The sequence below is a fragment of the Capricornis sumatraensis genome, chromosome 8, assembly GCF_032405125.1.
Source record: "Capricornis sumatraensis isolate serow.1 chromosome 8, serow.2, whole genome shotgun sequence".
In the NCBI taxonomy this organism is placed as follows: domain Eukaryota; kingdom Metazoa; phylum Chordata; class Mammalia; order Artiodactyla; family Bovidae; genus Capricornis; species Capricornis sumatraensis.
Window position 1 is genome coordinate 73,270,831 of NC_091076.1, and position 25,973 is coordinate 73,296,803.

The 25,973-nt window shown below is 38.3% G+C and overlaps 1 protein-coding gene across 1 annotated transcript in view; it reads right to left on the bottom strand.

Moving 5' to 3' along the window:
* SMYD4 (SET and MYND domain containing 4) overlaps positions 1-25,973 on the bottom strand; it is a 36,738-nt gene that overhangs the window by 6,915 nt on the left and 3,850 nt on the right. The window contains exons 2-4 of the mRNA XM_068978607.1: positions 15,079-15,223; positions 10,248-10,337; positions 7,694-8,858 (exon numbers count right to left, since the gene is read on the bottom strand). Of these exons, the coding sequence (XP_068834708.1) occupies positions 7,694-8,858; positions 10,248-10,337; positions 15,079-15,223 (1,400 nt within the window). The remainder of the gene's footprint in view (positions 1-7,693; positions 8,859-10,247; positions 10,338-15,078; positions 15,224-25,973) is intronic.

The following is a 25,973-nucleotide window of genomic DNA, read 5'->3' on the forward strand; positions in this document are numbered from 1 at the left end:
AACACGAAAGATACTGGTACTTGAAAGGGAAATTTCTGTTTTCTGGAAAAATGATAGGCCATCATTTAATTGTGATATCACCATATAAGCCAGGGGTCTCAATCGACCAACCACCAAATAATGAGGTGTAGGCACGTATGAAATAAAGAAAATATAAACCATCAACTGAAAATGTTCTAGAAAGGAAGACATTAGCTATAGGACTAATACTGTCTCTCTGCAGACAATTCTATTACCTGCTGCTGTGGAGAGCCAGAATTAGAACAAGTAAATAAAATTCACAGGGAATCCAAATGACTCAATTTTAGTCAACAGTTCTACACTGTGTTGAAATCTTTCATTAGTGCGTCTCCTAAATGCATAACTGATTTTAGTATCCTTTCCCCCACCCTTGTCCAAGGCCTGCCTTCTGGTACACGTGCTAATGAGCAGTGGAGATGCTAAAAGGTAAGGAGGCCGCAGGAAGGAGCAGCACAGGGCACAGTTTGTCGTCTGAATAATCAGCCTCTGCATAATTAAAAGCTGACTTGCGTTGCCAACTACTGATAACTGGCAATCTATATTAGAACAGCTGCTAAAATTTTCCCAGAAAAAAATTATCACAATGCCGTGAGTAACGCCAGCGTCGTGAATTATTTATGGATTATCCTCTAACAGAAGTAGGCCCAGGAACTGAGTGGGGTGAGTATTTTATGTCAGAGTTGAATCTCTCTCTAATTATCTCGACAAAATTAAGTATTGATTTTAAAAGTTATTCAATATTTTGCATTAGTCATCTATTAGCTGAGATCAGAGAAAGTGAGGATGTGCAGGTCCCTTAAGCAAATCTGTGACATTTTGTGTACAGAACAAACAAAAAGCAAAAAAAGAGGGAGCGATTCTTTATTTTACGGAAAGGGCACCTCACTAATATCCTCAGTACACTTAAAATGAGATTCAAGTAAAGAAAAAAACATTCATTTATAATACTTTCGGAATATACCTCTCTTGGCAGCTATTTTATGAAACTTCATAAAACTTATGGCAGATATTTATGAAATTTCTGTGTAAAACAAGTCATCAAGGATCCCCACGCAAGGTAGATTCCCAGTGGTTGAAGAGTGAAAGGGCAGTGAATTGACCTGAACCTCTGCAGAACTTCATTAATCCCCTTTACGACCTGAACCCAGACACACCATGAATATGCCAGTTTCACCCAGACAGATCCGCACATATCAAGGTCTGGAGTTTCATCGGTGGCCAGTTCTATTCCTTCAAATAAGTGCCAAAGAGAGGTTCCTGAGGAACTATGATTAAATAGGATTCATGCAAAGATAATAACATACATTTTTATAGGTTTTTGTCAAAATCTATCCAAGTTAACACTTTAATCCTTCTTCTGAGCTACTGATGAAACAGCTGCTAATGAAATTCAATGAGAACACTAAACTGGGAGGTGTTGGAACCCCAAAGAAATAATAAAAAGGAATGAAATAAGATTAGAAATATTAGCAGACGGAGACAAAATTAGATTGACTTCAAAAATGAAAGTGAACATTGCTGGTGGGTGTGTTAACTGGTACAACTTTCCTGGAGGGCAATTTTGCAGTATGTATCAAGTGCCTTAAAAAATGCTCTTATCGTGTGAACTTTTTTATTGTTTAAAGAAATGAAATTACAAAAGAAACACATGCGAGTCAGAAAAAATGTAAAATCTGAAAATTACAGAGAAAATAATGTCATTTATAATCCTCTCAGTCAGCTATAAGGTTTTGGTGCATTATATAAGTTTTCTTTCTAGCCCTAAATATGGAATTTTTAACATAACTAGCAACATGGTACACATAGTGATTTGTAAGTTACTTCTCTTCACTTAGTATGTCATGGCCATCTCTTTATACTCTAACCTGAGATGTATACTATAATTAACAAAAAAAACAACAAGCAACTCTGCCAATCTGATAGGGAAAAAAAATGGTATCTTGCTTAAATTACTACAGAGAGGTTAGAAATGATCATCTTCATTACTACTTTGATAAAGTGCTTGCTTATGTATATATTAGATTTAACTTATATACCATAAAATTCACCTATTTTAAGTGTAATTCAACAATTTTAAGGAAATTAAAATTTGTGCAACCATTACCACAATCCAGTTTTAGAACATTTTCATCACTATGTGTATTTTTAAAAGTTGATTTTAAGAGCTGCACAGTTGCTGGAAATGTTCTTATTTTGTTACTCACATTTTCATTCTTCTTTATGGGTTTTGGGGGGGTGGGGAGTGTTAAATCAACAACTGTTTCATTTCTTACAATGCTGTGTGCCAACAGCTTTGCTTGAGCTCAGCTGAATATTTTTTCTGCTAGTCTTGCCTGGGATTACCTTTAGGATTACAACCATCTGCATGTGGTTTTTTGAGAGGCTAGCCCAGGCTTGTTCACAGGCCACACCATCATTTTAAGAAGTAACACTCGCAGCTGCAAGGTCTCTTAAGGCTTAGATTCATTAAGTCACATAACATCACTTCTACTGCATTCCACTGGTCAAACTGCGGTTCAGCAGGGGGGAAGAGGCTCCACCTCTTGATGGGAGAAAAAGCAATGTCAAGTTGAAACGGAGTAAACATATAGGGATGGGACCACAGAAATTGTGGTCATTTTTGCAAACAGCCTCCCCTAGAGGCCTGGAGATTCACCTAAGTCCTCTCATTATCCATATTAGAGTACTGACCCACACAGAGGTTGAGTAACCTGCGCAAGTTCATACTGAGAGTTAGTGGTTAAAGAGTGAGAGAACAGGAACTCGCTGTTCCCCATCCAACGTTTTCATTCCTTCAAGGACCTCTTTCACCTACATCTGCTATCTTCTTTTCTGATTATAGTGTTTTTGAAATTTGGTATTTAAGTTAAATCTAACTATCTTCTAATTGCCGAAATTTGGTATTATATACTTTAGAAAGCTTCTCTGACCACCCTAAAATTATGTAAAAATTCACTTATCTTTCTCTAGATATTTTATAGTTTAATTTTTAAATATTTAATTTTTTAACGACTTGAAGAAAGACTCTAATACTTTTGGGGGGCTATCATATCAGTACCATACTGCTTTTAATTATTGTAGCTCAATGCTGATAGGAAATCTAGTAGTACTAAGTCCCTTCAGTACTTTTTACAACAAAAAGGCTATTCTTATCCAGTTATTCAAGAAGAACTTTAGGACACTGTCAAAGTTTAAGAAAAATGCAATCGTGATTTCATTGAAAATGGCATTATACTGATTAGGTCAATGCAGGGAAATTGGCATTTTTACATTTTTTAGTCTTTCCTTCTCAGGACATGGCATGTGTCTGCATTTATCGAAGCCTTCTTTTATATCTTTCCAAATTAAAATATCCTTGTATTTCTGGAAGCAATTCTACTTGGTGATACATGATTGTTCCTTTAATAAGCTGCTGGGTGTGACACAGCAGTGATTTTTTTTTTTCAGGGTTTCTGCATCTATATTCACAAGTGATACTGGTCTATAGTTTTTATTCTGGGCTTTGTAAAATGAGTGGGAAAGGAACTAGGTTGTACCCATGTCCTGGAACAGTTTATAATGTATAAAAATGATATAAAAGTATCATTGTATTTTTAGATATTTTTATAATGTTTATAGTGTATAAAGAAGATATAAAAATATCTTTCTGTTCCTTGAAAGATACTTTTTAAAAGGCAGCTAAATGTGTTCCTTAAAAGTTTTAAAGAACTCACACAGAAAAGAGTGGGTCTGGCTTGTTTTTATGGAAATATTTTGATAACTTTTTCAATTTCTTCCATAATCATTGGACTTTGGAAGCATTTTCCTCCCTCTGGAAAAATTTAGGCAATTTCTATTTTTCTACAAACTTGTCTACTTAGTATTTTCAAATTCAATAATCTAAAGTTGTACTAAATATTTGCTATAAACTTTAAAATAAATTTATATTCTTGGCTACACCCCTCATTGTTTCTAATTTGGGGGCGTTTTCCCCTGGATTTCTTAAGTAGATTTGCCAAACTTCTGTCTCTATCAGGAACCTGTAAACTTATAGCCTGTGTGCCAAATCCTGCCTGCTGCCTCTTCTCTGTACGTATGTGGCCTAAGAATGGCTTTTGCATTTTTAAAAGTCATTTATTTATTCTCATTTCTGGCTGCCCTGGGTCGTCTGTGCTGTGCACGGGGCTTCTTGTTGCGGGCACTTCTCTTGCTGCAGTATGTGGGCTCCGGGGCGAGGGCTTCAGTAGTTGCGGCCCGCAGGCTTAGCTGCTCCTCGGCACGTGGAATCTTCCAGGACCAGAGATCGAACCCATGTCCCCTGCACTGGCAGGTGGATTCTTAACTACTGGACCATCAGGGGAGTCTGGTGTCTACCTTTTTAAGTGGTTCAAAAGAAAATTCTCATGAAATGAAAAACTGTAAGGAATTCAGCATCCATAATAAATTTTTATTGGAGCCCAGCCAGGCACATTCATTTGTATACTGTTTATCATTGCTTTCATGCTACAACTGCAGCTGAGTGGCTGCAAAAGAGAACATATGGTCTGCAAAGCCCCAGATATTTACTATCTGGCCCTTTACAGAAAAAGTTGGCTAAACCCTGGTCTATGGGACACAAGCTTTGATGACTATATCTCTGAATTCCCTATTTTATTATGTTATCTTGGTTTCTATATCCTTATTTTTAATATATTTTATCAAAGTGGCATATTAAAGTTTCTTATAACCATGGAGTTTTTGCCAGTTTCTCCATGTATACTTAGTCACTTTTGTTTTACAGACACAATCTCTATGTTCCTGAGAGCTAAGCTTGATGATATATTTCAGAAAAGTTTCCTTTACAAAAATAAAATGCCTCTTTGTTTTACTAGATATCTTACCTTGGGTTCTACTGTTTTGTATTAATACCCTGATTTGCTTGTGATTCCTGACATGTCTTGCCCAAACACTTCATGTTGTTTCAAGTGTCACCTGGAGAAGGGAATGGCAACCCACTCCAGTATTCTTGCCTGGAGAATCCCATGGACAGAGAAGTCTGGCAGGCTATAATCCATGGAGTTGCAAAGAGTAGGACACAACTGAGCAACTAACACTTTTTGTAAACAGAATATAGTTGGATTTTAATCTTTCTGACCCATCCTAAAAGATTCATTTAATAGAGTTTAGTCCATTTATATTTATTGTTAAAGACTCATTTTTATAATTTTCCTATCTTTTGCTCTGTAAACTATTTTTTTTGAATATTTTTCGTTTCCCTAGAATGAAGGGAAAGGTATACAACCAATTTTAAATTTACTAGAATAATGTTACCACAGTGTGAATACATGTTTTTAATTTTACAAATACAGATATGTTAAAAAAAAAAGCCATAATCACCCATTATTTCCACTTTCAGAATTCATCACTGCTAATTAAGACTTTGGTATTTTTACTTCTAGTGTTGTTTTTTTCTATGTATATACAGTTAAAACATAAGTAAGAATAAATCATGCATAAAATACTAGAACCTCATAGATGAAGACAGAGTCTCCTTTTCCAATCACTGCAGGTGACCAGTATTATGGTACGTATCTATTTTTCTAGTCCTTTTCAGCCACAGAAGATACAAGTGTTCCTGACTATACATATTCTTCCTACCAAAATTAATTCTTAACAACTTGTGAAAAATTTTACCCAAAACTTGCTGTGTAAATAAAAAATTGACTGTGATGCAATACCATGCACAGGGAATAAAAACATTTAGGCTTATGATTCTCTGACCATAAGGGGGAGGCCAATGAAGGAGGGTGGATGGAAAACATGTTTGTCCCTCTGGCTTTGCCATCCTGCCTCAAGGATTCAGCCTGAGTTAGTGGTCGCCACTATTGTTTTTCGCAGACAACAGTTTCCATAGTTTTGCAAGCTACTGACATTTATATCTTTTCGCATATGTTCTACTTAGTATTTTAGAGGCAAGACATAATAGAATCAAGAGGTGGTAGCTTGCTGCTGTATAATCTGGAAGCTCTATATACTACTCTTTATATTCAGAAAAACAAAACAAAATGAAAACAGTATTTTTTAAAATGCCAGTGAATGTGCCTGAGGGAAAACACAATTCTGGAGAAACACTCAACAGATATATTTTAGAAGGTAGCAACAGCTCAAAGCACCAAAAGGCAGAGAAGACAACGGAGACTGGCTTGCAGTGCGATTCTGTTGTATCACGGGATGAGGCCAGTGCTATTTTGGGATGTTTCCTGTGCTTCAGGATGGGGAATTGAGTCCTGCCCCAAAATATGTCCAATGAAATACCTATACACTGTATAACTTGGCAGCTGAATTAAAATTAGAGAGAAAAAATATAAACAAAACATTGACAGAATTCTACATTACCTCATGTGAGACAATCAAAAGAGCTAAGCATATATAGTTCAGTGAAGCCACATTTAATATTTGCCTATAAATCCTAGGTGTAGATATGACCTCATTCCTCCCCTCCAGAGAGCTAATTAGGAAATTGAGAAAAGTATCCTGAGCTGACTGAATTGAAACACACTGTCTGCTAAAATGGAGATCAAACAACAGAAATGTTGGAAACACCATTTCTTTGCTAATAATAGTATCTGTTGTCAGCACAATCATATGAGAGGTGGCACTCAGGATGCTGGGCACAGGTAACCTCCCCATCTACCTTAACAGCCTCATCTCCAGGGTCTAGTTCAGGAAAATAGGGCTAGGCTGGTCTCTGTCTAGCAACAGCCCTGAGACCAAAGGCAGCCCAAACACAGACATGGCAATCCATGTTTGATCAGAAACAGTCATATAGCCCACTACAGCAGTGCTGCCTGAAAAGCTGCGCTGGGCCAGATTCCTCTCTTGGAAATGTAAAACAGAAGAATGGAGGGGAAAATCTGTCGTTTGAAAAGAGACAAGAATAGCTGTGTCACAGGAGTAAGTTAAGATTCTGATACTTTAACTATAGACCCTGCTCCGTCTGCAGTCTTATTTGTTGTGACTGTTTTGTCTAGATTGTTTGAGCTTTCCTTCACAATAAAAAATTAACAGTGTAGGATTTCCCTGGTGGTCCAGTGGTTAAGGATCTGCCTGCCGATGCAGGAGACATGTGTTTGATCTCTGATCCAAGAAGATTCCACATGCTCCGGGGCAATTAAGCCTGTGCACCATACCTACTGAGCACACGTGCCACAACTACTGAGGCCAATGCACCCTAGAGCCCATGCTCTGCAACAAGAGAAGCCACTGTAATGAAAAGCCTCTGCACCACAACTAGAGTAGCCACTGCTCACTGCAACTACAGAAAGCCTGTGCACAGCAATGAAGACTCAGCACAATCATACATAAATAAAATTTAAAATTTCAGTTAAAACAAAAATTAACAGTGTAACAGAGTTTTTTTTTGGGGGGGATAGGATTTTTAACTTTATTTTTAGAGATAAGCACATCAGCTTCACAACTCTGTAATGTTAGGTGAGATTAAACTACCCATTTTACAGATGAGAAAGCTGAGGCAGAGTAGGATCAAAGTAATTTAAAGTCACAGAGCTTCTCGATGGCATAAGCATAAGACAGCTGTGTCTTCCCTTAAGCCACTGATTTGACTACTGTTCTCCTTTACGGTTCTTTCTCCACTGCAAATGTTAGCTCCATCAAGAACAATATTGTAAGGCAGAATAAAGAGGTTTCCTCTTACCTGTTTGCTGGATGGTCGTTATTGCCTGAGCATTACACTGCAGCTGTAACATGTGTCTCAGCATGGCCACTCCCCAAACATTCAGCTCTGCACACAACACAGGAGTCTCTGCAGCTTTCAGCTTAGTTGGTTTCAGATCTGTTGTGAAGGCCTGTAAACCAGCTGCTTCGAGCTGCCTGCACAGTGCAGAAACACTTACAGCACAGAGGAATTTGTACTCAGGGCTATGGTTTTCAGTATGGGGTAAAAGGTGGAAGATGGCATTATAATTCCTTTCATATTTCCCATTAGTATCACATCCAGGAATTGGGGTCTCAACTGCTTTGTCCGTTTTTCCCCCCTCTCCTCCCTGGTCATATTTGAGTATCTGTGCCAGATTCTTGCTTTCGGGTAAGCAGATGCCCTGGTTACTCATCTCACCACAGAGCTTCTTTATGACTTTGCCAACATCCTCAAACCTAGCTAAGAGAGTCGACCTCAGGGCAACATGACAAAACACACCCAGTGTGAGAAGCAGAGCCCCCAGAGAACACTCCACACTATGGTAGCGATCCCAGGCCTGCTGCATACACTCCTGGCTGCAATACTTGGCATAGCTGCATCCTTCACAGGGAACCGGGGCCAGAGTATGCCTCAGACATCGGTGACAGTGAAGGTCCCCATTGGTAGCTTGGATGTCCCACTTGCTCTCCAGGCTACGAGGCCTCAGTGGCACTTCTCCTGGGTTAAGGACACTCACAAAAGCATCCTCTTTCACCAAAAGCTCTCCTGGGAGGATATCTTTTGTGGCAACCAGAAAGCGGCCTTTTAAAGGGTCTATATGTAAGGCGACAGAGGACGAGGCGCCGGGAATTTGTTCATTCTCTTCCCTTAGGTCCACACCCTCAAAGGTTTTGGTTAGAGCCTCTGGGAAGATCTCTGGGAGATTCTCCTTTTCTTGTACCTTCACTTTCACACGACAGAGGGTTCTCTGCAGAATCTGAAACTGGGAAGCTGAGAGGGTTGGCTTGGCAGCAAAGCTACTTTCAAGATCAATGATGGTCTGGCTTGCCTCCTGTGGTCTCCCCAGGGTCACCAGACACTCTGCCTTACGCAACAGCAGCTTGGGTTGCAATCTTTCTGGATACCCATGCGTCTGTGCTCTGACGATGTCTTTAAGGCATGTCTAAAAACAGAAAGTAGATTCCCAAATGACCGTTAGTCCCCACTCTATAAAATATTCACTTGGAAGTCTTAACAAAAATCTACAAGTGAGTGAAGGATTATTAAAAATAGAGCAACTACAACCACGTGCTTATTTCTTTAAATCATATTGTACTGGGATCTTTTAATGATTAGAAATACATGCTGAAGGTATTATGTTTAACTGTCATTAACTATTTTTGATTCTAGGGAAAAAAGTTTTACAGATAGAAAAGGCATATTATGGTGATTAAGAGGGCATCCCAGTACAGACTCTGCCTCTTACTAGTTGTATGACCTTATGCAAGTGAATTAGTTTCTCAGTGTTTAAGTTTCCACATCGGAAAAAAATGGGGATAATAATACCTCACAGGATAGAAGTAAAGACGAAAACAAGGTAATATACCTGAAGTGTTAAAAAGGTGCCTGAACACAGTATGTGCTTAATATATGGGAATCATTATTGTAAGAAGTAAAAATATAGGGAAGATATAAAGGGCTAACTGCTTCACAAGGTCTTCCCATTGCTGCCTTCAGTAGCCCAGGCTTTTCTTGCTGGGGGACTGGAGTTAGATTCTTGCTTTTCTCTTTTGGACCAAAGGGCTTACGTGTAAACTTGTGATTACTCAAATAGCTGTTTCCCCCACCCCCGCCACCTTTCTAGTTTTGATTGTGCTGGGTCTTCATAGCTGCTCAGGTTTTTCTCTAGTGGTGGAGGAAAGGGGCTGCTCTCTAGTTGCGGTGCGGCCTTCTCATTGAGGTGGCTTCTCTTGTTGCGGGGCACGAGCTCTAGGGCTCTCTCTCAGCAGCTGTGGCTCCCGGGCTCTAGAGCATAAACTCAATAGTTGTGGAGCACCGACTTAGTTGTTCTGCAGCACGTGGGATCTTCCCTGATCAGGGATCAAACCTGCATCTCCTGAGTTGGCAGACAGATTCTTTACCACTGAGCCACCCAGAAGCCCTACAGGGATATTCTTAAACCCACTCATCTACTTATTAAAAAAAAAAAATAACCCAAACAAATAAATAGTTTGCAAACACTTAGAACCGAAAGCATTATTAGCAACAGCTGCGTATATCACAATCGATCTTAACACCTGAGGACTGCTGACCCACTGGACAGAGTCCATGGCCCTGGGGAACGTGCACATCTCTTTCCTGCCAACCAACACCACCCTACATAATAACCTGTGACAAGTGAAGTGAACGATGAGGAAGAACAAGTTCGGGAGGATTATCAATTTGCTTCTGATTCAACCAGGTGCACAGGGCCCAATCTTAGTGTTCCGAGGCAGAAGCAAGGATGAAGGTCTAGGGCCCCTGGGAACCCCCTGCGATCCTCTCCAATCTCACCAGGCATTCTGATACTCACTTCATACTGACCCAGGTGGAAGAGGGCTGCAGAGCGATTGGCATAGCACAGTGAAATGTCCGTAGAGTTGGGCCCCGAATGTGATACTCCCTGAAGAACAATGAACCGGTTAAAGGCATATACGTGGAAACTAGCATCTTCAGAGTTTTTTTTTCCAGATAACAGGGGCTCTGCTACAAAAGACTGTATACAATTGGGACAAGTTACTGGATCTCTTTGTGCTTCATCTGCTTCATTTTTAAGTACCTTAGAGCAGACCTGAGAAGATTAGGTGAGGAAATAAATATGTGCAGCATTCTGAAGACAGCAGCTTCAGACACAGTGTCAGGCACAAGACAACACTCACGGTAAACGAAAACTGAGGAGTGTAACCCGGCACATACCAGTGTGAGGGGAGCAAACAGAAATTCACACAAGAAGAAATGCTAATGACATGTGGGAAACAATTCATAGACAGATAGTTAAATACATGAAAACGAAAGCAGACAAAGGCTACTTTTTTCTACCACCAAATCGGCAAGGAATAACCATAAAGGTGGCATCTCCAATCACTGGAGAAAAGATTGGGATTATTCAATGAAAGTACTGGCACAAGTAGCCACCAAGGAAAAATAAAGTTGCTTCTCAACAGATGATAAAACTTTCATTAGGATAAGTTCCCAGTGGATCAAAACCTTAATGTAAAAACTGCAACTGTTTAAGAGCACTAGAAGAAACTACATGAATAGTCCAAAGTGATGCTGGAGTGAGAAATACCTTTCTAATTATGACACAAAACCCAGAAGTCATAAAAGGTTAATAAATGTGATCACATAAAAATAAAAAATTTCTTCGGAGCAAAAACCAATAACAATATCAAAAGACAAATATTGAACTGGAAAAAAATATTTGCAACTCCTATTACAGGCAAAGGGCTCATTTCTTTATGAACAGTCCTACAGATCAATAAGATGACAAGTAATAATTTAGTAGGAAAATAAGCAAATGATAGGAACAATTCTCATGGGAAATATAAACGGCCCTTAAACAAATGAAAAATGCTCAACCTCATTCATAATCAGCAAAATGCAAATTAAAACTCTGCTGAGATGCTATTTTTTACTTATCAGATCAGCGAAGAAAAGTAAAATTGATAGGATACTCTGCTGGCATAGGAATGAAAGACATTTTTTCTACATTGCTAGTGGGAATGTAAACTAGCTGCACGACTACTGAGGCGATTCAGCAATACATGCATCTCAATATAAACGTGCTGAGGCTTTCTAGTTGGTTAGTGGTAAAGAATCCACCTGCTGATGCAGGGGTCACATGAGACACAGGTTTGATCCGTGGGTCGGGAAGATTCCCTGGAGCCAGAGATGGTAACCCACTCCAGTACTCTTGCCTGGAAAATTCCACGCAGAGGAGACTAGCGGGCTACAGTCCATGCGGCCACAAAGGCTCAGACACGACTGAGCATATACACTACATTTATACATGTATCTGTATCTCCACTGACCCAGCAATTCCTCTCCTAGGGATTAATCCTACAGATATAATCTCTTATCCTACACATATATGCAAAATAACATACATGAAAGGCTTCTCATCACTGAATTGTTTGAAGTAACGAAAGATAGGAAACAAATATTGATCTAGAAGATGCTAATAAATTAACATTACATCCATACAATGGAACAGAAGTGGAAAAACTGCAGTGCTTAACAGTGTGTGTAGAATGTTATTTACATGAAAAGAGTGCATGTGTGCAGGGGTGGCAGATTATTTGTATTTATTTGTGTTTGGTGAGGTACCTCTGGAAAAATACCTTTTAACAGCATCAGTGCCACTCGCTTTTGGAGATGGAAATGAGGTGGCTGGGGAACAGAGGAAGCAGACGGCACTGTATATCCTCATGCCTTTAAAATTCTGACTATGTAAGCACATTTCCTATGCCAGAATAAATAGATAAAATAATGATAATAATACCGTAATAATCAGTATTGCTTAGGATATAGAGAAATGAACATCCCATGCTCTGGTAGAAGGGGAGTAACTAGCTTTTTCCTGGAGAAAGATTTAGCATCAAGTGCCAAAGGCCTATAAAAAAAAAAAAATCACATTCAATTGACCCAGCAATTGCCCTTCAAGGAATTTATCCTGAGGAAATAATCAGGTGTGTACAAATATTTACATAGAAAGATGCTCCTTGCAGCCTTATGATACCAAACAATCTGCCAACATTAGGAGATGTTAAATCAAGTATAGTTCTCTGTAATGGAACACTAAGCCAGCCGTAAAAAAATCATGTTCTAGCAGAAAATTTAATAACATGAGAAAACGGTCACAATAAATTGTTGAGGGGAAAAAAAGCAGGTTACAAAACACTAAGTACAGCATTATCACAATTTTGTACGAGAAAAACATATTTTCAGAGGAAAAAGAGGCTGGCTGGATGTAAGCAAAAATGTTAACAGTGCTTATCACTGGTTATGGGATTTTTTTTCTTACTCTTTATGCTTCTCTGTATTTCCGAAGTAAACATATATTACATTTACAATCAGATAAAAACAACAAATATTATTTCAAAAAAGAAAGAAAATAGCAACTCTATGGGAAAACGGCAAAGTACCATAATCACCAAAATACTAGCTTCATGAAACAGGAAGGCTCATCTCCTCCTGCATTCAGAACAAATCTTAATTTTTCATCTGGTTTTACTTTTTTTAGTTTATTTTCCTTGAACAACTTCCCTGCGATCACATTAATGATGCGTATGCTTGCAGCTGAAGAAAGATTAGCTCTGAAAAAGAACTATTAAGGCATTTATCAGTGATCATTGCATCTAGTGGGTTTTAGTTCTTTGGCAATCACCAACACATTACTCAGATAAATACCTTCTTGTAGCATCACAAAGCAGAGCTTTTATCAATTTTAGAAGATACTGTTGTTAGTCTGATAGTTGGAAAACTAATTCCAAACTTTAAGCATAGGTCTGTTTAAGATGCAGAGTAGGGGGTACTCACTTCAAAAGCACTGGCTTCCCTGATAGCTCAGTTGGTAAAGAATCTACCTGCAATGCAAGAGACTCTGGTTCCATTCCTGGGTCGGAAAGATCCGCTGGACAAGGGATAGGCTACCCACTCCAGTATTCTGGCTTGGAGAATTCCATGGACTGTACGGTCCATGGGGTCGTAAAGAATTGGACACAACAGAGTCACTTTCACTTTCACTTCAATTGCACACTCATTCTTTCAATAGACAAGGTTCACAGACCTGGTTCAAGGGATTGATACATTCTTAATTTAAACCCATATTTATCTCTAAAAAATTATGGAAGGAAGTCACTCAGGAATCTTTTACCAGTTCCTACTCTGGAAGCCTTCTCATACTGTTAATGGAGTTCTCATGAACAGTAGATCACAACAAACTGGAAAATTCTTCAAGAGATGGGAATACAAGACCACCATACCTGCCTCCTGAGAAATCTGTATGCAGGTCAAGAAGCAACAGTTAGAACCGGACATGGAACAACAGACTGGTTCCAAATAAGAAAAGGAGTACGTCACCCTGCTTATTTAACTTATATGCAGAGCACATCATGAGAAACCCTGGGCTGGATGAAGCACAAGCTGGAATCAAGATTGCCAGGAGAAATATCAATAACCTCAGATACACAGATGACACCACTCTTATGGCAGAAAGCAAAGAAGAACTAAAGAGCCTCTTGATGAAAGTGAAAGAGGAGAGTGAAAAGCTGGCTTAAAACTCAACATACAAAAAACGAAGATCATGGCACTCGGTCCCATCATTTTATGGCAGATAGATGGGGAAACAATGGAAACAGTGAAAGACTACTTTTTGGGGCTCCAAAATCACTGCAGATGGGGCCCCTTGGAAGAAAAGCTATGATCAACCTAGGCAGCATATTAAAAACCAGAGACTTTGCCAACAAAGGTCTGTCTAGTCAAAGCTATGATTTTTCCAGTAGTCATGTATGGATGGGAGAGGTGGACCATAAAGAAAGCTGAGTGCTGAAGAATTGATGCTTTTGAACTGTGGTGGTGGAGAAGACTGTTGAGAGTCCACTGAACCGTGAAGAGATCAAACCAGTCAATCCTAAAGAAAATCAGTCCTGAATATTCATTGGGAGGACTGATGCTGAAGCAAAACTCCGATACATTGGCCACCTGATGCGAAGAACTGACTCCTTGGAAAAGACCCTGATGCTGGGTAAGATTGAAGGCAAGAGAAGAAGGGGACAATAGAGGATGAGACGGTTGGATGGTATCGCCGACTTGATGAACAGGAGTTTGAGCAAGCTCTAGGAGTTGGTGATGGATAGGGAAGCCTGGTGTGCTGCAGTCCATGGGATCGCAAAGAGTCGGATATGACTGAGTGACTTGAACTGAGCCTTAATCTAAGTCACACTGGCTATAAGCTAACCTGGTGGCTAGCCCCCAAATCCAACTTCTCTCTAAATTGGGACTATCACACACTAACAGCCTCATCAGTTATTCAGACAAAAAAGGCACACAGTTCAGTGAGACCTAACAGACATGGGTGAGGGAGGCCAAGGCTTCCAGTAAGGCTTGCTACACTTGTGCCTGAGGGAATATGTGAAGAGAAGTTTCTTGACGGAATTTGGGACATACAATACAAACTCTCCTTTGTTTCAGAATATGAACAGAAGCAGAGTTGTGCCAGTTTTCTTTTTCAAATCCAATCCAGAATTAACAGACAAGGTTACTAGTGGCTATACCACTTAGCAAGAATGGTTCTATCTTTTGAAGAAATATGCACTGTTGAACTGTCGAGACAACTCCTCCTGCTCGGCTGGGGTAGGTCTTACCTTAGAGTACAGCACTGCGGCTCCCATATAATCCTTCGCCTGAAATTTTTTGTTTCCTTTTTCTCTGTAGAAAAGGGAAGCGTCAGGGTCCTTTCCAACAACGTAGCCTCCAGAAAGCCTTTTTAAAAACATCTCATCCTCAGGTCTTCACGAAGAAAGAAAAAACAATGACCAAAAAAAAAAAGGCACAGATTTGTTATTTCAAGGGAAATGAACCATCGCACCTGAAACAGGAGTGAGTGCCTATAAAATACTGGGACGAAAGAGGTTGGATGTGTTATGGAACATGACTGGGGAAACCACCTTTGGTCTGAGAGACAAAGGGAGTAGAATTTCTATTTAGAGGACAGAATACACTTTATTTATTTATTTTGGGGCTGTGCTGCGTCTTCACTGCGGCATATGGGCTCTAGAGCACGTGCGCTCAGTAAGCCCACATCACGTGGAAACTTTTAGTTCCCCCAGCAGGGATTGAACCTGAGTCCCCTACACTGGAAGACAGATTCTTAACCATTGGACTTCCAGGGAAGTCCCGTACACTTTTTATTCTATATCTCATAATTACTGGCCAATAAACCATTCCTTGGATTAATGCATTATACAGAAGTTTGGGTGTGGAGAATGACATAATACACAAGAGTCTGTACTAAGACGTAGTCTCCACCTAAACTTTATTGAAAATACCTGAGTGAACAGCTGACAGAGGGGAGAGAGGGAGGAAGGGAGAGAGTGAGAAGAGGGAGGGGGAGAGAAGACTGAAGAAGAGGAAGAGAGAAGATGAATCATACGGTTAGTGTAATGAACTGCTAACATCTGGAGAAACTGAAAGAAGGGTGCTGCACAGCCATTCTTTACCTTATTTTTGCAAGAAAATCTGAAATTGTTTCAGTTTGCAAAGTGTTTAAAAGTATATGAATTCTCTAATATAGAAATATACAAACATACACCTTTCTTCCAATAAAGAAAAACAGTATAGAATAACCTAGCCTATACTCTGACTATACAGTGCAATGAAAAAAAATATGAACAAAAGGGGAACTAAAAATCCTCTTAAGCAACTCTTGGGTTAAAGGGGTAATCAAAGTCAAAACTGAAGAATGTTCAGAAAACTATTTTTCAAATTTCTGTTTACAAAGATCTACCACAAGAAATACCTTTCACGTTGTGATTCAGTGTGATGCATTTGTGTATATATGGAAATTTCACAAAACATTATCTTTCATTTAATGTCAAATATGGTTTTATTACTATTTAAACACAAGATAGAAAAAAATCTCAAAATAAATAACAGAGAAAGAAAAATAAGAAAAGATTTTATTTAATTCAGGTGTGCTTGCCTGTTCAAAATTTATTCCAGTCCAGAAAATATGAGGACAATAACCCACGTATATCTGATACACACAGATCCTATTCTTTGCTCTATTTGTTTCTGTGTTGTTTTAAATTAGGTTAACTCTGCAAATCCTATTCAAACAAAAAAGTTGTGATGAACAGTAATAACAGGAAAACTCTTCTTGCCTAACAATGACTATTCTTTAATCTTAATCCAAAATGATGACAAACTCAATGTTTTTGTAATTGTTCTTTAGTGTAATTAAGAACTAAGCTGCAATAACTCATTCTTTCTTGCAGCACCAAGTTTAACTCAGTAATTAAAAGTTTTGAAAAGCAAATGGATGGTCTTTTTTTTTAATATGTCAAATTTTCTTTTGGAATGTTAGGATAAAAAATGTGTGGAAGTGAGATGAAAAACGTTTTTCTTTTGGTGGGGGTGCACTCTGTGGCATGGTAGGTGTTAAGTTTCCCACCCAGGGATTGAACCAGTGCCCCCTGCTGAGGAAGCTCGGAGTCTTAATGGATGGACCACCAGGGAAGTCCAAGATGGAACAATTTTCTGGTTAATTCTTTTTATTGTGGTAAATATTTTAAAAATTATCATTTTAACTATGTCAAAGTGGACAGTTTTAGTACATTCATAATATTGTGCAATCATCAACACTATCCATTTCCAGAACTTTTTCACCAGCCCAAACTAGAACTTTGTACTCATTAAGCAATAACTCTATTCTTCCCTCCCTCCAGCCCTGGTAACCTCTATCATACTTTCTGTTTCTATGAAGTTGTCTATTCTAGGCACTTCATGTAAGTGGAATCGTACAGTGTTTGTCCTTCTATGTCTGGCTTGTTTCACTAAGCCTAACATTCCCAAGGTTCTTTTTTCACAGCTGAATAATAGTCCATTGCATGAATGTACCACAGTTTCTTTATCCATTCATCTGTTAGTGGACATCTGGGATATTTTCACTCTTGGGCTATTGTGAATAATACTGCTCTGAACATTGGTGTGCAAGTAAATCTGTTCAAGTCTCATTTTCAATTCTTTTGGGTATAAACCCAGAAGTGGTATTGCTGGATTACATAGTAATTCTAGTCTAAAATTTTTGGAAAACTGCCATATTGTTTCTCATAATGGCTGGACCATTTTACATTCCCATCAACGGTGCACAAGGGCTCCAATTTCTCTGCATCCTCACCAACACTTTTTTTTTTTTTTTTGGATAGTAGCCATGCTAACGAGTATTAGGACAATAAGGTACCTTGATGTCGTCTGACTGGCATTTCCCTAATGATCAGTGATGCTAAGAGCATCTTTCCATACGCTTATTTCAGGTGCTTATCTTCTTTGGAGAAATACCTATGCAAGTCCTTTGTCCATTTTTAATTGGGTTTGTTGTTGCTGTTCTTGAGTCTAGGATTTCTTTACATAATCTGGATAGTAATCCCTTAGCAGCTATATGATTTGCAATATTTTCTCCCATTCTGTCGGTTGCCTGCAGACAACTGCCAACAGAATACTCTGTTGGTATTGCCACTCTAGGCACTAAATATTTCACTTTTCATCAAGTCTGATTTGCTTGTTTTTTCTTTTGTTGCCCGTGCCTTTGGTTTCAGAGCCAAGAAAAGATGCCAAATCCAATGTTATAAGCTTTGGGCTTATGTTTTCTTCTAAGAGTTCTATAGTTTTAGCTCTTAAATCAACTAAATTACTTGAGTTATTTTTGAGTTAGCTTTTGCACATGGTTTCAGGTAAAGGTCCAGCTTCATTCTTTGGCATGTAGAGTCTAACTTGAAAGCAGATAGAAAGAACCAAGCTCTTTCCTCTAGCCATGCCTTCTCTTTACAGAGCCCTAGAGAGGTAGAGCCCCTTATAAGCTTGATAGGCAAAGCAGAAAGGCCCAGCCCCAGCAGAGAGTACAGAAGATAAGAGCTGAGAAGCTATAGCTTAATAACTAGCATCCATTCACACGTGCACATTTTTTTCCTGAAAGTAAGTGCAGTCATCATGGAAGTTCACCTCCAAGTATTTCACCATGCCTCTGCTAAGAATAAGGACATTCTCCTATATCTTGATATTGCAATATCATTATCATGCCTAAAAAATTAACTCTAATTCAAGTATCATTTAAAATTTCTCCATTATTCCTAAGATGTCTTTTTTTTTTTCCCCTTACCCCAGCCTGATGCAGGAACAAGGTTCTAATTACTGCACTTAGCCATTATTTCTCTTTAGTCTCTTTTGAGGTAGTTCCATGATTTTTGTTTTATTTTTCATGACTAACTTTTCTGAAGATTCGGGCCAGGAAAATGTTCTACATTCTGGTTTTTTCTCATTGTTTCCTCATGATTACATTCAGATCAAACAATTTTTGCCAAGAGTAATAGTACATTATTAAATCTGTATACTTTTTGCTGCTTCAAACCAGGAGACATATAATGTCAAGCAGTCAGTCCCACCACCACTGAGGATGCTGTTTGGTCATTTGATTGGTGACTGTTAGATTTCTCCAATATAAAGATAATTTTCCTCTTGTAGTAAGTAACATTAATAAGTAATCTGTGGGACTTTGAGGCCATGGGAATAATCTCTTTCTAGTGATCTTTCTTCTAATGGTTTGAGCATCCATTGATGATTATTGCCAGAATTCAGTTATTACACTGGGGGGTTACAAAATGGTGATTTTCTAATTTTATCATTATTTTTAAACTTATTAATCAGCATTCTTCTGTAAAGACAAATGTTGCCCTCTTTTCTTCTTTTACTTATTTATGTACTTATTTGAATATCACCATGGACTTAAAAAAATTCATTTTTATAAACCATTATCATCATCATACTTTTTGATGCTCACACTGTCCTAAATTTGGACAGTGGAAGCTCTTTAGACTGGCTCCTATGTTATTTTTATTTACATAAATCCATTAGTCTTTGAGCATATCCTTGATTTCTGGCAAGACAAAATATTCCAGTTGTACCAGTATAAAATCAAAACAAATGGAAAGGCAGTGAGTACAGATAATAACTCTGTTAAGGATTCCCTAGGACACTGCAGATTATCAGTGGGAGAGGTTCACTTGTCTCAAGAGGTCTTAATATTGACAAAAGGCATCTAATTGGGGAAAATATTCCTCAAAGACTGTAAATGGCAAAAAAGAAAAGTGCATGCCTGGCTTTAAGCTTTAAAGGCCCAGTTCACATTTTCCTTTAACGGGCAAGCATATGGAGATTAGAAATTTAAATCTTTTTTGGTCATTTTAGATTATGATTAGCTAATTTTACAAACAGCTCTTCAGAACTAACTTGTTAAGTAAAGAAGTTTGGGGATGAAATAGTGAGAGATACACAGAACAAATAAAAACAGAGGGAATAATTAACTTCAGGGAAAACAAGAGTTGTATCAGAAAGGAAATGTAATTCAAAATATACTTTGCAGTTCACATGATATCTACAGAGACATAATGATATACACGGTGAAAACTGGTTTAACCCGTATTATAGTCTATTAGCTATACATCTGTGGATCACAACAAACTGTGGAAAATTCTTAAAGAGATGGGAATACCAGACCACCTGACCGGCCTCTTGAGAAATCTGTATGCAGGTCAAGAAGCAACAGTTAGAACTGGACGTGGAACAACAGACTGGTTCCAAATAGGGAAAGGAGTATGTCAAGCCTGTATATTCTCACCCTGCTTATTAAACTTATATGCAGAGTACATTATGAGAAATGCTGGGCTGGATGAAGCACAAGCTGGAATCAAGACTGCCAGGAGAAACATCAATAACCTCAGATACACAGATGACACCACCCTTATGGCAGAAAGTGAAGAGGAGCTAAAAAGCCTCTTGATGAAAGTGAAAGAGAAGAGTGAAAAAGTTGGCTTAAAACTCAACATTCAGAAACCTAAGATCATGGCATCTGGTTCCATCACTTCATGGCAGATAGGTGTGGAAACAATGGAAACAGTGACAGACCACTTTTCTGGGCTCAAAATCACTGCAGATGGTGACTGCAGCTGTGAAATTAAAAGATGCTTGCTCCTTGGAAGAAAAGCTATGACCAACCTAAACAACATATTAAAAATCAGAGATATTACTCTGCCAACAAAGGTCTGCCTAATCAAACCTCTGGTTTTTCCAGTAGTCACGTATGGATGTAAAAGTTGGACTATAAAGAAAGCTGAGTGCCAAAGAACTGATGCTTTTGAACTGTGGTGTTGAAGAAGACTCTTGAGAGTCCCTTGGACAGCAAGGAGATCCAACCAGTCCATCCTAAAGGAGATCAGTCCTGAATATTCATTGGAAGGACTGATGCTGAAGCTGAAACTCTAGTACTTTGGCGACCTGATGTCCTTGGAAAAGACCCTGATGCTGGGAAAGACTGAAGGTGGGAAGAGGGGAGGATGACAGAGGATGAGATGGTTAGATGGCATCACCAACTCAATGGACATGAGATTGAGTAAGCTCTGGGAGTTGGTGATGGACAGGGAAGCCTGGAATACTGCAGTCCATGGGGTCACGAAGAGTCAGACATGACTGAGTGACTGAACTGAACTAATACATTGTGAATTATAATATAGTTATGATGACAGAATGAGGGAAAAACAAAAATATACATGGAGAAGGCAATGGTAACCCACTCCAGTACTACTGCCTGGAGAATCCCAGGGATGGGGGAGCCTGGTGGGCTGCCGTCTATGGGGTCGCACAGAGTCGGACACGACTGAAGCGACTTAGCAGCAGCAGCAGCAGCATGCATGTGAATTGGGAGTAAGAGAGCTAGATTTGGCATCTAAAACTAAAAACTCAAAACTAACATTATTAGCATACTGCTTGCTGCTGCTGCTGCTAAGTCGCTTCAGTCATGTCTGACCCCACAGACAGCAGCCCACCAGGCTCCCCCATCCCTGGGATTCTCCAGGCAAGAACACTGGAGTGGATTGCCATTTCCTGCTCCAATGCATGAAAGTGAAGTCGCTCAGTCGTGTCTGACTCTAGCGACCCCATGGACTGCAGCCTACCAGGCTCCTCTGCCCATGGCATTTTCCAGGCAAAGGTACTGGAGTGGGTTGCCATTGCCTTCTCTGAGCATACTGTTTAGCAATATGAAATTAAATACTGGAAGAAACAGTGAAAATAATTTTAAATATCAGTCTTTGAGGAACAGAAATGGGTAAAAGTAAGACAGAGAATTGCTGTTTTTCTCTATACGCTTTGAAGTATTATTTGACTTCTTACATTATATGCATATTCTGCTGTGCTATGCTTAGTTGCTCAGCTGTGTCCAACTCTTTCCAACCCCATGGACTGTAGTTCACCAGGTTTCTCTGTCCGTGGGATTCTCCAGGCAAGAATACTGGAGTGGATTGCCATGTCCTCCTCCAGGGGATCTTCCCAATCCAGGGATCAAATCCAGGTCTCCTACATCGCAGGCAGATTCTTTACTGTCTGAGCCACAAGGGAAGCCTGATATGCATATTACTCTGATAAAACATGAACTAAGAAAGGAAAATATTTCCACTTAATAAGGTACCATGTCTACACAGTTTTACAAGATTTTCTACCAGCTTTAAAGAGTCAAATAATCCCTACAATACATGAATTATTTCAGAGCACATAGAAAGATGGGAAACTCTCCAATTCAGGCTATGAGGCTACCATAATCCTGACACCAAGAGCTGACAAATAGAGCAAAAAAAGAACATGCCATCTAATACCATTTCAGAACACAGATATAAAAATCCTAAAAATAACATCAGCAAATTGAATCTAGCCATGTGTTTAAAAAAATGATAGATAATAACCAGAGTTTACCTGCAAAACAGTTCAACTTTAGTACAGCTACTGATATCAATTCTGCATTAACAGATTAAAGGAGAAAAAGAAAATGATCATTCCTCTTAGAAGATACGAATATGCAAAAAAAGAACTGATAAAATTCAGCACTTATTTATGATGGAATGTAAGGCAACTTCCATAAACTGAAAAGGGTATTACATAATACTATATACCTGTAGCAACGTCCTAAATGGCTATTTCTATTCAACACTGCACTAGAAGTCTAACTAATGTTATAATTAAAAGGTAGAAGAGGTACAAATATTGGAAAGGAAGATTACTACTTGCAGATATACGTACTAAAAATTCTAACTGGACTGGCATAAAAATGATGAAATAAAGTGAAAGTACAGTTAGGTGGCCTGTTATGATTCCTAGCTTACGTTTATACCATCAATCATCAGTTAGATAATTTAATTGGGGGGATAAGTCTTATTCACAAGAACAACAAAAACCTTGTAAGAAGTAAATAAATCTGAGAGGAAATGTACAAGATCTATATAAAGAAAATGATTAAAAAATTTTACTTATGGACATAAAAGAAGCCCTAAACATGTGGCAAGACATACTCTTTACTTGAATGAGGAAATGTCAAATCTCCCTAGATGAATCTATAAATCCAACACAATTCCAAAAACCCAATGACACTTTTTATTGAACTTGACAGTCAATTCTGAAGTTCACATGGAGGAAATGTATATAAAAATAGCCAAGATGGTCTTGAAAAAGAAGAATGACCCTGTATGTGTGTGTGGGAACTTGGCTTATCAGAGACCAAAGCCACATTTGTACCAGACTTTTCTGCCTTCAAGTGCTCTTTCTCACTACGTCTGGTAATAAAATCTCAGGGGGAAACCATTCCTTGTGGTTGGAGGGGGACTGACCCCAATTTCACAAGCGGGTTAGGCATGTGGTGCAGGCCTGGCCACTCAGAGGAGCCCACACCTTTGGTTGAAGGGATATGCATGGCACCAAAGATAGGTTGATCAGAGTCCAACTCAAGACATTTTTTTTGACCAAAACTCTTGGGAAAGATGACCACTTTTCTTGTAGTTATTAAGCTATTATCAGGATATGCTCAAGGCTACCAATGGCTATCCTGAGTACCAGGGTGAGAGAGTGCCTAACAGATGAAGAGATGGGAGTCTGATGACATCTTCTGAGCTCCTGGACACAACTTTGTGTAAAAATAGGTCTGCCTTTCTGCACATCCTAGTTTCATAGCCTGTAGATTTCCTAATTTGGGCTGCGTTCTGTCACTTGACTGAAAGAATTCTAATATGATACTATAAAATCACAGTAATTAAAACTCTTTGGTTTTGGCACAGAAATAGAGCCTAGGAACACATTTACAGATAAGTGGGAATTTAATTTTTAATAAATGTGGCATTTTGAAGCACTGGGGAAAGGATGGACTATTCAATTAATGATGTCATCTGGGAATGAAATCATCTGGGGAATAAAACTTAAAACACTCCCTCACATCATATACAAAAAATAAATTCCAGATGGATTAGAGAGCTAAAACTAAAACACAGAGCTATCAAAAAAGTTAGAGGAAAATAAAACATTTTTTATAATCCCGGGGAAGAGTAGACTACCCTAAGAGACATAACCCAGAAGCCATAAAAGAAAATGACAGATATGGCTGTGTACAGATTAAAACACATACATACAGTTTATACACGAGAGACACCATGAGTAAAAATTTTTTAAAGACAAATAATAGACTAGGAGAAAAATTAGTAGCATGTACCATAAAGAAATACATAGCCAGAGTCATGAAGACTTCTTATGAACAAGAGAAAGATAAATGACCCACTAGAGAAATGGGCAAAGGACAGGAACAAAAAATTAACAGAAGAAACAGAAATGGGTAACATTGCAAATGGTGTTACTGTAACTAGTCATCAGACAAATGTGAATTGAAATGTTATTTTGTCCTTAAGGGTGCCAAAATTAAAGACTGTTGCTTTCTAACGCTGGTGAGAGTACGTTTATGGTAAATGGGTAAAGCCTTCTTGGAAGACAATTTTGCAGTATTTATTAAATTTTTCATGCTCATAACCATTGATACAACAAATCCTCTTCGAACAATCCATCTTAAGTTCTAAATATATGTACAAAAACATACATATAAACTGTTCACTGCAGCACTGTTTGTAACAGTTAAAAAAAAAAACAACCCACAATACTATTTTACCATTTCCCAAACACAAGAACCTTACAATTTAACACCAGTTACTCATCTTGCCCTTTGAACTACTGATGTCATGTCTTTGAAATGTTTTAAATCCCATAAGATGTTAACATCATCATTTTATTTTTGTCATCATTTTAAATAATTAATTCAAAACTATGTACCCACATATGTACCTTTTCATTCCTTTCTGCAATTACAATGCTTCCTAACCTGAAGAACTTACTTCAGTATTTCTTAAAGCTCTGATTTGCCGAAGAAACAGTCTCTCAGATTTTTCTTTTGCATTTATTTTTGAAAGGTACTTTCATTAGGTACAGAATTCTAGGTGGGAAAGTTTTACTTTGTTTTTCTTTCACCACTTTAAATGTGCCATTCAGGTGTCTTCTAGCTTCTACAGTTTCACTGAAAAAAACTAGCCATCAGTCATATTCTTACACCCAAAAGGACAATGGACATTTTTTTCTTTGGTTATTTTTCAGATTTCCTCTTTTTATCTCCTTTAGTTTTAAGCAGTTTGAGTCTGATGTCTCTAGGTGTGATTCTATTTATGTTTACACTGTCTGGGACTTGCAGGGCTTCTGGAATCTGTGGGTTGACGTCTTTTTATCAGTTTTAGAAAATCTTTGGTCATCCTTTTAGAATACAGCTTCCATCTGACTCTCTTCTTTACTGACACTCCAATTACAGGTGAGTTAGACATTTGATTGTATCCTATATATCTCTGTACGCCATACCATTTTTTCCATTCTTTTTTTCTTCTTGTGCTTTGTTTTTCATTAACCTGTAAACCACTTTCCTAATCTAATTTTCCACTGCATCCAATTTTCTGTTAAGCTTGAGAATTAAGTTGATTTCAATTACAGTATGTTTTGAATTCTGAAAAGTCTACTTTTTTGCCTCTATTATTTAAAAATCACTTTTATTGTGGTAAAATACGTACAGTATAAAATTTACCATCTCAACCATTTTAAAGTATATATTCAGCAGTAGTATATATATTCATAATGTTACACAACCATTGTCAACATCCATTTCCATAACTTGTAAAACTGAAACTCTAAACTCATGAAACAATAACCCTCTGTTTTCCCCCAGCCTCAGCTTCTGGCAATCACCATTTTACTTTCTGCCTCTTTGATTTTGACTACTTTGGAATACCTAAATTTGATTTTTTAATAGATTCTCATTCTCTGTTGCAATCTATTTTTTTATCCGCTTAGTCCATCTCCTGTAGTTTCTTCAACATGTTAGTCAGAGTTATTTAAAAGTCTGTCTATAAACTCCTGTATGTAGACATCAATCGATCTATTTCTAACGTTAATTTTTTTCCTCTTCATTACTGGTTATTTTTCTGCCCCTCTGCTTGTTTAGTAAATCTATGTTCCTGACACTGTGTACAAAAGACATAAGGAAGCAAGACAACATCTTTCACCGTGAAAGTGTCTTCTTTCCTATACTAGACAGACAGTATGAGGGCTGGCCTATATTTATCCAATCAAGAGTTGAACTGGATCA